Here is a 15,145-nt window from a genome sequence, read left to right as displayed (position 1 = left end):
GATGGATTGCAATCTAGAATTAGATAACGAAGCTCAATGGCACTTATACTGAGTGCATAGTTCCCAATATTTATGCCAGCCGAAACAATACATATAAGTTGCCTTTTCTATGCGGACACTCAAATTGTCATGACGACCGGCGATAACAATATATATGTAATGGATCTGAGACCACAGCCCATGACCAACCAATCAACCTGAAATAAGAGAATGGGATACCGAAACTCATACACTCCAACTCTCAAATCGGCTACCCAGACCAAGTATGAACAGGCAAACCCCCATAAGATATTCAAACTTAGTTCAAGCGGCTATCATTTGTTTTTCTGGGGGCGAGAAATAAAAAGAATAAGTCTTTGCTGTAGTGTATTTAGATTTGTTATGTATATTTCGAGACTATTGTTCATACTCGTTAGCACGAGTAGATATGTAGATAGAGAGATAAATAGAGTTCTCAGCATAACAGCCAGAGCTGTACAGCTTCATTTCACAAGCGCCACAGAGACGCCCATAGCCACGATTCACGTAGGTACCAAAAAAAAAAAAAATAAAAAAACGCCTGTATTTCAAACCCCAATCGCCATCACTCCACGGTGTGAAGAGAAAAAAGAGAAAAACCGAAACCCAAACACCACCCAAACACCGCCCAACAAACCCTCCCCCAAATCCCAGCCCACAGTAAGTTCACAATCACAATCTCTGATCCCTATCCCTCCCCCTTGTAGATTCCCTCCCCTGTTCCCTACCCCCACTCCCAACTCCAACCCCAAGCCCCTCCATAACCCGCTCAACCTCCCCCCTACACCCAGGCACCGCACTCCTCAGCTCCCTAGCCAACACATCCCGAAACTCCGCAAACGCCTCCCTCTTCCCCTTCAGATCCTGATTGCCCCGCTGCACCAGCTCCACAAACTCGCGCGTGTAGATATCCGGGTTGCGCGCCGCGTCCACGTAGTCGATGATCTCGGGGGGCAGTTGCACGGAGCCCAGATTGGGGTCTCGGGGGTTGCCAACGGGGATTTCTGTGTTCGGGTCGGCGGTGTTTTTGTGCAGCGCGGAGAGGGTTTGGGTTAAGGATTTTCTGGGTTTTATTAGTTAGTTGGGTTCTGGTTGGTTTTTTTTTTTTTTTGCCGGGGGGGGGGGGGGGGGGGGATATACATTTTCCGGACGAGTTCTTGTTGCGTTTCTGGGCCTAGGTAGCCGTGTACGGCGGATTGGATTTCGAAGAGGTGTTGGATTGCTTCTTTTAGGTCGGCTTTTTGTTTTTGGGTTCTGTTAGTTTGGGGGTTGTTGATGGGTTGAGTGCTGGTTATGTGGAAGGCTTACTGTCGACTTGGCTGAGGGTTATAGGTGCCATTTTTGTGGACTATCGTGATTGATTGATTGATTGATACAAGAGGAAGTGTCGGAGTTGATGAATCTAGACTGTTTTGAGCCGCAGTGGGGACTCTGGGGTGTACTAACCGCTTTGGGTACTTGATTATGATCGCCGGTTCTCTCAAAGTTCAAACTTAGGCTATTGGTTACACTACAGCTAGTATCTACTCCGTACTGAATCCATGCAATGCAACGCTTGTCTAGTATTGACAATATATATACGTATAGAACAAAATTAGGCCAGTTTCTATAATATACCCTACCCAATTCAATAATAATTACACTTCCTTCGTCCGGAGTGGGATATTGGGTAACTCGATCTCCGTCTCCATCTCAAGTCCCGACAGGCTGGGGAACCGTCGGCTGAAGTTGGCCTCCCAGTCTTCGCTCGGCGTAGTAGGCGTGGCCTGGCTGCGCTCGCTGATCGCCTCCGATCCCCTCACGCGCAGGCTCTTCGGTTTGGGAGGTGCTGCGGGCCGAGATGATCCCGTGCGCTGTGATTGCGCATAGCCACTATTTGTCGTCTCTTGCCGCGGCAGACCCGCCGTCTCCCACCGGTCCTTCACGGGCGATGCTTGTCCCTGCGATCCGTACAGGGGCCCCGCCGCGCGAGTGTTGATCCGCGGCTCCGGAAGAGGTTCATTCTGCTTTGCCGGCAAAGCAGGGTTCATCTCCTCTGTGAACCGGCCATAGCCCGTTGCCGTCTTCGGTGCAGGCGCCGACTTGTTACTCTCCTCCAAGAATGTCTGCACTCGGTTCTGGATTGACGACCGTGTATCGGGTCGGAAGCCCCCCTCCCCTCGTTCCGCCACCTGTCGGCGATACTCGGCAGCAGCGTTGGCGACGCGCTTCTCCTCCTGGGAGAGACGTCGGCGCTCCAGCTCCCGACGCATCTCCGGAGAGATGTCGTCGTTCTCGGCGTCGCTGAGTTCGGCGGGCGCTCGACCAATTCTGACGAAGTGATCATGATCTGCTTCGGCTCTTCGGCGGCGGGAGACTGGGCCTTGGATTCTGGGTTGCTCTGCTCGAACCGCCGGAATGCATCGCCAAATCGACCTGCAAACAATGTCTTGGTCCCCGACAGCGATAACGTAGAAAGACTCGACCGCTTGGTGTGTTTGGAGGTGCCACTGTACCGCTTCTCTTTCTTCCGGTTGCTCTCCTCTTCCCTCGCCCGGAGATAGTCGATGTCGGACGAGATGTTGGCCCGGTCCGCCTCGGTCCGCGCATGTTGCAGCGGCGCGCCCATGTCGTATGAGGGCCTGGGGATATCGAGTGAGGAGCGTGCGCTCTCGGAGCCTCGGCCAAAGTCATACTTGGAAGTTGCCTGGACGGAAAACGGGCGAGATCTGCTGTTGGCCGATTTGGATCGACTGGTAAGCTCTTCCAACTCCAAGGTCGATGGTCGCATGCCTTCCAAGGAAGGCCTCGACGAAGAGGTCGACAGATCGGAGATGCGGTCCGCAGATGTTCTTGGGTCCGCGGAGGGCTTCGTAGGGGACGGAGGGTTGAGGGGCCGGGAAACTTTCTTGTCGCCGTCCGCGGGCCACGGTTGGCTGGAGGGCCGGCGTTGATGGTCTGATGAAGGAAATCGATAGATGGGGCGGCTAGGGGGCTTCAGTTCCGGCACCGACGGCGTGTGGGGTGGCGACGTCATCGTGCCTGTGGAGACCATGGTCGGCTTCTGCGGCACTGGCTGGTACAGTGGCACCGGCGACTGCTGGGGCTCCTCGCGGTAGTTGAAAGACTCGGAGGGTCGACTCTTGACGTGCGACTGCTGGGGCGGCTTCTGTGCCGGGGATTGGGGAGTCTGCTCATTCACCGCGGGAGAAGGACGTTTCGCGAAGGCCTCATCGGCCAAGGCATTTGTGAGCCTCTGCGCAAGACCGTCATCCTCTTGTTTCGTCTCGGCGAACGCTGGCTCGAAGTCGAACGTGCCACCCTTCTCGTGCAGAATATCAAACTGATCCAACGAGGGGAACCGATTCGTAAACTCGTCCGCAGAGTCCCGGGATTTCTGGCTGCCATCCAGGACGGCGAAGGGGTCGGTGGAGCCACCACGGAACGGGGAGGGGCTTGGCTTTGCGGACGTGTGCTGAGAACTGGTCGGTTTTGTCGGCCGGCCGCGCCGCATGGGAGCAATCTCTGGGATGATCTGGGTCTCCTGGACCGGTGGAGAGAACACTGCGCCGACTGGCGGTGTCTCCGTCGGGGACGGCGGGAGTTCCTGATACCGGCGGGCTTCCGACGTAGAGCGATTCGCGTAGATCTAGACCAGGTAAGAAACCGAGCACGAATCCCGCCATTTGGGAAACTCACATCTCGAATGGGAACTTCTTTTCCTTGCATGTGGCAGACTTCTTGCACTACCTCATAAATATTTGGGCGCTTTTGCGGGTGCTCCTTCAACATCCATGCTAAGTCGGAGTTAGTCTCCCCTCACGACCCGACATTCAACTAAACTTACCGATGAGCATCCTGAGGCGATCTGAGAAAACAGGGTAAGACGGGAATTTGTAGGTCGCATTCAGGATGGCCATTTGGCCCACTTCTTCGAACGGCGTTGTATAGTAGCATAGCTTGTATAGAAGTACACCTAGCGCCCAAATATCGCTCTTCTCGTCGATCGGTTGCTTGCGATAGACATCGATCATCTCCGGACTCCGGTACTGCAGCGTCGTGTGCCTCTGCACATCGTCCTCAATCAGGCGGCCCTCCGCAGCCGAAGTCGCCGCGGGACGAGGGGGTGCTGTAGAGCCAAAATCGCACAGCTTATAGACACTTGAGGTCCCGTGTCGAGATATGAGAACGTTCTCCACCTTCAGATCGCGGTGCAGCAAAGGAGGTTTCAGGTAGTGCATGCAGGCGACGCCCTCGGCTACGTCCGAGAAGATCTGGATAATCTCCGGTTCTGTCAACCGATGCTGCAAGCGTGTGTTCATGAAGTCGATCAAGCCTCCGCCCGAGCAGAACTCCATGAGCAGGAACACTTCGTAGCCGCCACCTCGCAGCTGAGATGCATGGGAGTCGATATACTTCACAATGTGCCGGTGTCCCTTCAATTTCTTCATTGTCTCGACCTCGGTCCGCATGTTGGCGAGCGCCGATTTGTCCGGCACGGCGACCCGCTTCAGCACCGCCCTATCTGAACCCTCGACGGGTTGCGGAAGACGCACGACGTAGACATGGGCAAATCCACCTTCGGAGAGGTACTTCTCGACGATCACGCGATGATTGCCGACCTGGACTTTGGTTCCTGGCAAGAAGGTGCCTGCCGGGGCGTTCACCGCGGCCAACGGATTGTACGACGGAATCGGCCTATGAGAGGCGGCATGGCTCTGATAGGATGGGGGGTTCGACTGATAGGACATAGTGACTAGGGAAGCCCTCGAGGGGCGAGATTAAATGGCCGGTCGGAGGAAAAACTATCGTCGCAGCATAGAGGAAACGGCCAGAGACGAGGAAAGGTCCGGAGTCGGAAGTCAGGAAGGGCGACAGACACAGAGGACAGTTGGCGGCGGGGAGGTGGATAGGAGGAGGAGGAGGCGGTGATTTGGGGGCAAAGCGGTACCTGACTGGACCCCGGGGAAAGGAGGGTAGAGGTGAGTTGGCGGGAAAGAGGGAGGGATCGAAGACCGGTGGACTGAGAATGAAGTCTTCTTCAGATTGGAACCAACACAGCGCTCAACAGGAACTGGGAGGAGAAGAAAGAACTGAGAGCTCCGACTGACCAGCAGTTACTACTAGTTAACTGACTTCGTAGTAGTTTGGGACCTTCCTTGGGCTTTGGTTGGTTGGGAGGCAGTCACGGGCGTTTCCCCGACCGCTGACTCAGCCGTGAGGATCTCCAGGTTTTTCCCCATGTTACCCATTCGGCTTCTTGGAATATACGTCTCGTCTGGCTTATAGAAACATCGACATTGGCCTTGCATTGTCCGTGGTCCCCTGTTTTCATTACAACTCGTGGATCTTCTACTACCTACAGGATCATCGTGACTATCAGGAACAGTGCATGACCTCGGGTCACGAGAACCCTGGGAATGCCGACGCTTCGGCCATGGAAACCGTGTCGGCATAATCATCTGCCAGCCAACGGCAACCAACCCCCGATGATCGCTGAAGTTGCCTGTGAGTAGGCATGTAATTCATTCCAATCTTCCCCCCCCCCCGGCCCCCCTGAACAGATCCAAAATGAAGCCAGAAGCAAAACCCAGGCAAGACCACTTCAGACTCGGCGCAATCCATTCGCCACCCGAGGTCCCAAAAGCAATTGCATTCCGTCACATACCTCCATTCGTAGTCATAAATATCATTCCGGGTCATCCGACCATCCAGTCCAAAAAGTCACATCTTCACACGGAACTGCCATCCCGAGGCCAAAACCCTGGCAGCGATCAAGGCAGCCGTCGCAACCAGCAATGACGTGCCTGCCCAGATCTGCGCTGGCAAGTAATTTCCTCCGGCGTCCGCAATCAACGCCCCAGCTACCGATGGCCCTGTGAGAGGCCCGATACTGGTCAGGGTCAACACCATGCCGACTCGAGTACCTATCTTGCTGATGTCCTTGGTCAATGACGGCACGGTGCCGGCAAACAGACCCATGGCCGCGGCGGACGCAAGACCGTAGAACACTGCAAAGACATACAACTCAGCGACGCTGTGTACGGCAGCCCAGCAGTAAATCAAGATCCCGCAGAGGGCAACCCATGGGATGAGGCTGTTTAGTGGGCCGATCCATCGGTCAGCAAGATATCCGCAGGGAGCGCGAATCATCATGCCGGCTGCATTGATGATAATGATAAGGTTGACCCCGGCCGCCTGCGAGAGACCCAGCTCGTCGGTAGCGTAGACTTGGATCTGGAAGAAATCAGTCAAAATCGCCAACCAGTCCCGAAGTACGGAGCTTCTCACATAGAAAAAAGCAAAGTACAGCGTCCAATACAAGAGGAAGACCCCGAACGTGAAGAGCATGTAAGAGGTGTCCTTGAACGCGGTCCATTCGATCAATGGGCCGGACTTGCGGGGTGGAAGCCGAGTGCGCACAAGCAGATTGATCAGGATAACCATAACGAGGACGATCAACCCCATGCAGCGGACAGCCCACGGAAACCCTAAAGGTACAGCGTCAATACAACATGACGACCTTCGGATAAATGGAACCGACCTATCTTCGGGGTCAAATGCTGAATCACTGCAGGGAATATCATTCCACCCGTGCTGGTCCCCGTAGCCGCAGTGGTCACAGCGAATACTCGTTTCTTAGCGAAATATGTGGAAATCACCGTCACACTGGGCAACCACATTAGCCCCTGACCGATCCCGATGCATACGCCCTGTGCGAGAAAGAGTTGCCAGTATGTGGTCGCTAAGCTGGTCATAAACGTGCCCACAAGCATGAAGATCGACCCGGTCAGTATCATTGGCCGGGCAAAGCCAGCATCCGTGGCCCGTCCCGACAGGGTTGAAATGAACAAAAGGCTAAACACTTGAACGCCTCCGATCCAGGAGATATCGGATGCCGACTGAGGGAGTGTAGTTTCATAGTAACTCTGAAAGACACCAAAGCTCGAAACGTAACCCCAGGTAAGGGCTAAAATCAGATGTCCTGATGCCACTTGGGCCCATGCCTCAAAACCACCGTCAGGCGGCGGTGGTGATTGCAGGGGGATCTCGCTCAGTGGCAGCGCAGTATCTGTCGCTCCGTCTTCTTTGACCATCGTTGGGTAAATTCAATACAAGCTGCAGGTCCGTCTAGAGTCTAGACTATGTGGGAAGGATTCAGTCTGACGTTGAGGGGAACACTCCAGTAGGGTTTGATACAGCCTCCTCTGAGCATCCCCATGGTATTTTGAGCCAATGATCTCAATTTCAAAACACCGAGGGCAATCTCGAGGATCGGCCTGATTATCCCAATAGACTTTCGTCATGATCAGTTAATGCAACGACGCAATCGGTGGCCAACCAGCTTCAAGTGAACGGTGACACCTGGGGCACGTGATGGCCTTTGTTAATGGGCTGTCATCATGCTAGAATTCGTGTAGAGGAAGGCAAGGTCAACCAGAAAGAGCTTTGTTAATGTATGAACGTCTGTGCTGCATTATGTACAACTAGAAATAGGTGAATCGCAAGAAATCGTCAACGTCATGAGCAATCAACAACAGGGGGAATCTCTGTACAAATGAAGGTCTAGCCAGAATGACACGATGCAAGGCTGGATCTTGAAACAACATCTCGCTATGAGCGGGGAGGTGAATAATATATACTGTATAGCAACCCACGTTGGGTCGTTGAAAAGCACGTAAGCTAATCAGATGTATCCAAGGTTCCCGAGTATCGAGCGGCCCTCATTGACCGACATATTCGTCACCCCCAGAGATCGTACTAGCGCCCCCTTTCGAAGTCGCTGAAGCCCGATACCCACCTTCCAACCTTCGGTCTCTTCCAGGACGAAAAGGTACTTTCGACCCTCCTGGTCACGAATGCTGGCTCGTAATACATGGAGTCCCTGTATCTCAGACTGGGGCCCTGGCGACGCAAGGCGACATGTATTTTTGCACACCTTCAGTAGATTGACTAGGTATGCATCGGACTCCGCTGATGAAGGTCCTTCGTCCCGTCGACCAAAGAACGAACTCTGCTTGGGAGGGTTATGCTTCTGGGAGGCATACTGTGGGCACCACACCTCGACCAACTTCATCGTCCACGCCTTGACGTCCCATTCTCGCTGACCGACTCCCCGGATATCGTCGTCAATGAACAGTCCTTCGGTAGTGATACGCAGAACCAGTCCGTCCGTCACCATTCCCTGCCCAGAGACCAGCTGAGCCGCTGGATTTTTAATAAATGCATTATTGAACTGAAAGACGCCCTTGATAACAATCTTATCCGGGTCTTTAGTTTCATACCGTCCTCGATTTGACGGTGGAGGTGATGTTCGAGCTGTGGATTGTGAAGGAGCATAGGATGATTCAGAGTATGCTGACGAGCTTGACGTACCCCCATATGGCCGCCGAGGTCTGTCGTAAGGTCGAAAGGAGTATGCATCGTCTTGGTCGGCGGACATCGTGGTTCGTGCTCCGGACGGGGGCTTCTTCGGTGATGGACTTCGGGGAGGGACTGATGCGCTCCCTGATTTCTCCTTGGCAGCCTTCGCAGCGGTTTCTTTCGCTGCTGCTGCTTCCTTGGCCGCTGCCTCTTGGGCATCTTTGGCCTTCTTCTCGGCATACTTTTTTGCTGCCGCCTCCTTGAGTGCTGCAAACTTGGCATCAGCCTCCTTCTTTGCAGCCGCTTTTGCGGCCGCTTCCTTCTCTGCGGCTTCTTTCTCCTCCTTAGCTTTTGCTTCAGCGGCCTCCCTTTCAGCCTTCGCTCGGGCTTCCGCGGCATCGCGTTCGGCCTTTGCCCGAGCTTCAGCTGCTTCCTTCTCGGCGCGCTCTCGTGCCTCCTTGGCTGCTGCTTCTCTGGCAGCGGCCATCTCTTTCTCGAACTGCTCTCTCCGTTCACGCATTTCCTTCTCCATCGCCTCACGCTCCTGCTGTCGTTGTTTTTCTTGCCGCTCGGCTTCTCTCTTCCGCTTGAACTCTTCCATTTTCCGTCGAAGCTCCTCTTTCCGTCTCGCCTCTTCGCGTGCCTTTTCTTCTCGTTCTCTTTCTGCCCGGGCCTTCTCCTCCCGGGCCTTTTCCTCGCGAGCTCTCTCCTCGCGAGCTCTGTCCTCCCGGGCTTTTTCCTCCCGAGCCTTTTTCTCTCGGGCCCTTTCCTCTCGGGCCCTCTCCTCACGAGCCTTCTCTTCCCGAGCCTTCTCTTCCCGAGCCCTCTCTTCCCGAGCCCTCTCTTCCCGAGCTCGCTCCTCGCGAGCTTTCTCTTCGCGGGCCTTTTCTTCCGCTCGGGCCTTCTCTTCGGCCTTGGCCGAGTCGGGTTTATTGGGTCCTGGGCCAGCGTTAGGGGGAGGTGTCTGAGGCGGAGGGCCGGCACCATACTGATTTCCAGAGTACTGGCTCCCTGGCGGAGGTCCATAATTTCCGCCATAGTTCCCTCGCTCTCCACCAGCATTACCCGACCCTCTCGCATAGTCTCCTCCGGCACCGGCCTGGCCAGTACTGGCTCTGGCACTTCCCGGGCCAGCACCATCCCCAGCTCCCTTTCTTCCAAACCCTGAGCTCCCAAATCCAGCTTGATACACACCGAACCCCCATCCCGCAATGCCAACCCCGACCCCTACGAGACCAATACCCATCCCTCCGCCGCCGCCACCGCTACTCGCGGCAGCAGCTATGTACCACGTCTTGAGAATGGGCGATATAAAAGACCACACCAGGACAACGAACAAGGTGCATACCGAGCCCGCGACGAAGCTATTCCGCTGACATTGCAGCGACGGGAGATAGAGGAAGCCCGACCCGGACGAATGCGGCGGAATGATGAAGATATCGTAGTTCCCTTCGGGCAGGTCCGACGCTTTCCGGTATTCGTGGCCGTGGGTGGTGTTCGGTTTCTCGCCGTGAGGGGGAGGAGGGGGTGGGCCGTCCATGGTGAGGTGATTCGGTCAGTTTGGAAAACGGACTGGCTGTCTGGGATTGTCGGTCGTCTGCGGGCTCTCGGGGAATGATTCCCCTGCTGATTTTGCAATGGCCTATAGATGTGATGATAGTGTCTGGCGCGTGGACTGCGATATATACAGCATATTTTCAAGATGACATTAAATAGGCGCTGAGGTACCGGCTCTCAGCGCTGGCCTGGAGGAGATCGGATGTGAGTGATTGGGAGCGAAAGCGAACGAAACGAACGGTCTTCCCTGGAGCCATACCTAATCTCAATAATCCAAAGTATATACCCGCAAAAAGGAAAATACACAATAGGCCTAAGTGAAACCGATCAAATAAAATTAAACTCCCAGGGAAAAGGCCGTGAGGTGGGAAAGCGGGATGGGAAGTGAAAACAAAACAAGCGGCAAAGGGACAGCCGAGAGGGTGTGACGATTGACCCCCGGGTTGCGTTTAAAATGAGCAAAGCGGCCAGTCGCCGTCCGCTGAACCTTGCAGACAAACAGTCCCCAGGAACGGCAAGTGAATGGTCGGTCCGAAGAAGAAGTTATGTTGTGTAACGTCGTGTTCTTCTTCCACTGGATCCTACAGTATCTATGGGGAGGGGGGGGGGGGGGGTTTGAGCATGACAGAGAGGTGTTGTTGCTATTGTGATTGAGTTTGGTTTGTTTATCATAGTGTATCTGTGCTATAGGTGTGGGCACAGACTTGTATGTACTATACATACATCACAGCCTTGCCTTACATACAAAGAACATGGGTTGCGCTTAAGGTGTTCAATTGAATGAGATTGGCTATGAGTCTCATGCTTCATACTTCATGTCACCTCATTTAATTTTCCTTTGGCATTCCCAACATTCCAGCGGAATGCACCTAGATGCGATTCAGTTCCACCCTGAATCTGTTACCCGCCCGGAAATGTTTGGCTGAGACACCACGGTTCTTTTTCCGGGCCACTTTATTGGATATACGTCAAAATAAAGAGGAATGATTTTTGATTGATGATTTGATCACTCTGGTAGGTAGTAGGTACTTCTACTGGACAGCCATGATCGAGGTTGTTTGTCAAGTACTACGGTTGAGAATGAGAGCCAGTGTACATTTCGTTTTCCTCCATCGATACAACTACTAACACAACTCCACATTGTTTGTTTTGGTTTTGCTCCTTGGGTATTAGCGTGGGTGTGGCCCATGCGGGATGGTCATTGGCCAAGTGCGACCGCATTCTGTCGATCTCCTTAGGTAAGATCGTCGGAGGGAAAAATAATTCCCCGGGGTCTCGGTTGGGTTAGTTCCACCCGGAAGTAAAAATAGATGGTGAGGAACCATGTTCTTTTTTGCATTTGCTGTCAGGCTCGAAGCCTCGACCGATGAATAGAGTTTCATTTGCCACATGACTTCAAATGGATGAGGACAATTTCCACCCATAACTAAGTCCTATGAAAATCAAACGGTGCCCATAAAACAGAACCTATGAATTCATTTGCCCTCAATCTGCAGCAACTGTCATGAGTAAAGGCATCGCATTGTGACATATAATGGCGAAACTCATACACTCATTGCCACTATTATTAAGAATCTCTTGAACACATATAGCATAACGGTTGTCCGCAAACCATTTTTATGACCCGTGACGAGGCTGTACTGTTATGTGGACGCTATCTGGCGTAACCTTGAAGCTAGCTACTAGGGGAAGGTTTTGATATATATTCCATTCAATAGTTCAAGTTTACTGCGACACCAGGAAATATATTTCGCGACTGAATAGACCCATTAGGGGTTTCTGATGTAGACAATGTTACAGGAATATAAAATATATAAGAACGTTTGTATTTTCCATACACTTGTAGATGTGCGATACCGAACATACAAGGGTTGATAATAGTACATGTACAGGTTGTTGATGGTGGTGGGTGGTGCAAGAAAGGACATTGGTCGATGAATACTAGACAGCAGGGGGAGAGGATGGGCACCGCTATGAGGGAGAGGCCCAGGCATGTTTCTAATTGATGATACGCATGTGTTGAAACGGCTCGCCAGGAACTAGTGACAGGCTCATCAAGGAGGGGCACGCCTTTGGACACCTACGCGGACAGGGGCATTGTTCAATGTGATGGGTCCAAGAGATCCCATGTGGCAATTCACAGCAAACAGCTTACAGTCTACAGATGATAACAGGTTTAACGAAGAAATCATGATTCAAGTCTGTAGGATCAACTACATAACTTAAGTCTAAATTCATGAGAATTCCATATTTTTGTGCTCATAAAAGGTTCATAATTGCATCCCCGCACATATTAACCAGCTTATTTCTTGCCGGCCTTCTGGGCGGCCTTGGTAACCTTACCAGCGGCGCCAGTAGACTTCTCAACGGACTAATCAAAGGGGTTAGTTTTGTTTATTACGTGACAGGTGGGGGAAAAATTACCTTGATAACACCGACAGCAACAGTCTGGCGCATGTCACGGACAGCGAAACGACCGAGAGGGGGGAAGTCGGTGAAGGACTCAACACACATGGGCTTGGAGGGAATCATCTTGACGATGGCAGCATCACCAGACTTGATGAACTTGGGGGAGTTCTCAACAGATTTACCGGTACGGCGGTCAATCTTCTCAAGGAGCTCAGAGAACTTGCAAGCAATGTGAGCGGTGTGGCAATCGAGGACGGGAGCGTAACCAGCGCCGACCTGACCGGGGTGGTTGAGGACGATGACCTGGGCGTTGAAGGAAGCACAGCCCATGGGGGGGTCGTTCTTGGAGTCACCGGCAACGTTACCACGGCGGACTTCCTTGACGGAGACGTTCTTGACGTTGAAACCAACGTTGTCACCGGGGTTACCGGCCTGGAGCTGCTGGTGGTGCATTTCAACGGACTTGACTTCAGTGGTCACGTTGGCAGGAGCGAAAGTAACGACCATACCGGGCTTGATGACACCAGTCTCGACACGACCGACGGGCACAGTACCGATACCAGAGATCTTGTAGACATCCTGGAGGGGAAGACGGAGGGGCTTGTCGGTGGGACGGACCGGGGGCTCAATGGCATCGATGGCCTCGAGCAGGGTCTTACCGGTGGACTTGCCGGCCTTGGTCTCCTTCTCCCAACCCTTGTACCAGGGGCAGTTGGAGGAAACCTCGATCATGTTGTCACCGTTGAAACCGGAGATGGGGACGAAAGGAACACCCTTGGGGTTGTAGCCGACCTTCTTGATGAAGTTGGAGGTCTCCTTAACGATTTCGTTGTAACGGTCCTGGGACCAGCCGTTGGTGTCCATCTTGTTGAGGGCAACAATGAGCTGACGGACACCGAGGGTGAAAGCAAGCAGAGCGTGCTCACGGGTCTGGCCATCCTTGGAGATACCAGCCTCGAATTCACCAGGGCCGGAGGCAATGATGAGGATGGCGCAATCAGCCTGGGAAGTACCAGTGATCATGTTCTTGATGAAGTCACGGTGACCGGGGGCATCTATTGAGCTTTGTTAGATAGCTGCGGATGGTGGATAGGGGAGGTTATAACTCGATGCTTACCAATGACGGTGACCTCATACTTGGAGGTCTGGAACTTCCAGAGGGCAATATCGATGGTGATACCACGCTCACGCTCAGACTTGAGTTTGTCAAGAACCCAGGCGTACTTGAAGGAACCCTTACCGAGCTCAGCGGCTTCCTTCTCGAACTTCTCGATGGTACGCTGGTCAATACCACCACACTTGTAGATCAGGTGACCAGTGGTGGTGGACTTGCCGGAATCGACGTGGCCGATAACGACGATGTTGATGTGCTGCTTGTCTTCCTTACTGTGGCGAGAGGACACTCGTTAGTCATGCTCTGAGATGCCATTGTACTCGCATGTATCAACGACTTACCCCATTGTGAAGGTGTTTGAACTTTGTAGTTCTTTGTAAGATACTAGAAAGGTTCTTTAAAAAAGCTTGCTCAGATACTACGGCTGATCGCGTAGAGGTACTGAGCAAAACAGATGTCAGTAAGGAAACAGTTGAATGGAAGCAAGAAGGGAAGGAAAGGAGAGAAGGTAGGGGCGAAAGATATACGTACTGATGCGGACGAAGAGAGAAAGAGAGAAAAAGTTGTGGGAGGGGAAGGAGGGGGAATCCTTATATGGAGGGGCAAGCGAGAAGGCGAATTAGTGGGCGGCTTAAGCCCTCGACCGCCGCCCTTATCATTGGATATGGAGGGGTAATGCCCCACCACGCATGTGCGGGACCGACGCAGAATCTGCACGGCGGAGTCTCTTCCAGACTGTCGACTTTTGGGCGTTGACTCTTGTTGCTGCGGCCTTTTGGGTACACCAACCTCGTTGATCTTGCGTTTCCTTGGTTCCCTTTCGCTCGGAGACCCGACCATGACCCCACCACCGGTCACTATCCTGCCTCGCCGATAAAAAATTTTCTCTTGCCTCTGGTTGTTATGTGGATTTTAGACAGACAAACTGGGCATCAACGCAGTGGTGGGCTGCTTTGTTCGCCGCGTGTTGTACATGTTTGCATCTGAACCCCGCGGTCGTCCGATTCCTCAATTGGTCCTCTCCCGGTCAACATACAAGCAGCTGTGGCCCGGCCGAGTGGCGCCTATCTGATCCACAGTGGGCATCTATTTTTTTTTTTTTTTTCCCTCTCTCATCTCACGATGCATATGCTCTTAGGAGGCAAGAGGCAAGATTGACAGACTAATCATACCTGAAAATTTTTTATTCTATTCTATTTCAAAATTTTTTTTTTCCCCTCTTGTTTTTCACATATGATCGCTCCTGTGTGTGCCCCTCATTTAGATTAATCCCTTACTGTCTCGGACTTTTCATTAGTTTCCTTAGGTAAGACCAGTCGTTGCCCCTCCTGAGCGGTGACAATCAACTAGCTGTAGATGAAAAATTTTCATATGGACAAGGAGCTAAGAATAAAAAAAAAACTTAATAATAACCATTAAAAAATTTCTTGTTCGAGAGCAGGTCCCGTGTTTGGTAACAACGCACAAGCTTACCATGGATGAAGACGTTCCTCCAATCCTAAACGGGCGATTACCTGCCGCCGCTAAGAGAAAATTTTGTCTGTTGATCTGCCATAGCTACGTATCCGCATGTAGTAGTAGGTTGATCTCATAGTCATCATAGTAGCCATTGAGGGGTATCGCTAAGCTAGTAAACCACCATACTCCTGGAAATCATTCACAACCGCCATCTAGAGTTGTAACCAAAAACATAACAACACCGCT

At 52.6% G+C, this 15,145-nt stretch overlaps 4 protein-coding genes across 4 annotated transcripts; all 4 read right to left on the bottom strand.

Annotated features, from left to right (window-relative positions):
• Nucleotides 1-690: 690 nt before the first annotated feature.
• ABOM_003447 (putative serine/threonine protein kinase) lies at nt 691-4,748 on the bottom strand (the record flags this gene model as incomplete). The annotated part of the gene is made up of 7 exons (XM_022530577.1): nt 691-1,081; nt 1,159-1,255; nt 1,327-1,366; nt 1,662-2,328; nt 2,409-3,646; nt 3,697-3,794; nt 3,845-4,748. The coding sequence occupies 7 exons, from the start codon at nt 4,746-4,748 to the stop codon at nt 691-693; spliced, it is 3,435 nt and encodes a 1,144-aa protein (XP_022392123.1).
• A 973-nt stretch (nt 4,749-5,721) lies between these two features.
• Nucleotides 5,722-7,094, bottom strand: ABOM_003446 (MFS monocarboxylate transporter; the record flags this gene model as incomplete). Its single annotated transcript, XM_022530576.1, has 2 exons — nt 5,722-6,488; nt 6,542-7,094. 2 exons carry the CDS (start codon nt 7,092-7,094, stop codon nt 5,722-5,724), a joined length of 1,320 nt encoding a protein of 439 aa, XP_022392122.1.
• A 590-nt stretch (nt 7,095-7,684) lies between these two features.
• On the bottom strand, nt 7,685-9,901 carry ABOM_003445 (uncharacterized protein; the record flags this gene model as incomplete). Its single annotated transcript, XM_022530575.1, has 1 exon — nt 7,685-9,901. The coding sequence occupies one exon, from the start codon at nt 9,899-9,901 to the stop codon at nt 7,685-7,687; it is 2,217 nt and encodes a 738-aa protein (XP_022392125.1).
• A 2,319-nt stretch (nt 9,902-12,220) lies between these two features.
• Nucleotides 12,221-13,787, bottom strand: ABOM_003444 (elongation factor 1-alpha; the record flags this gene model as incomplete). The annotated part of the gene is made up of 4 exons (XM_022530574.1): nt 12,221-12,289; nt 12,343-13,382; nt 13,445-13,713; nt 13,783-13,787. 4 exons carry the CDS (start codon nt 13,785-13,787, stop codon nt 12,221-12,223), a joined length of 1,383 nt encoding a protein of 460 aa, XP_022392124.1.
• Nucleotides 13,788-15,145: the final 1,358 nt, after the last annotated feature.

The sequence above is a fragment of the Aspergillus bombycis genome (assembly GCF_001792695.1).
Source record: "Aspergillus bombycis strain NRRL26010 chromosome Unknown contig00016, whole genome shotgun sequence".
Taxonomy (NCBI): domain Eukaryota; kingdom Fungi; phylum Ascomycota; class Eurotiomycetes; order Eurotiales; family Aspergillaceae; genus Aspergillus; species Aspergillus bombycis.
Note: the sequence above shows the minus strand (reverse complement) of the source record. Positions and strands in the feature narration are given on the sequence as shown.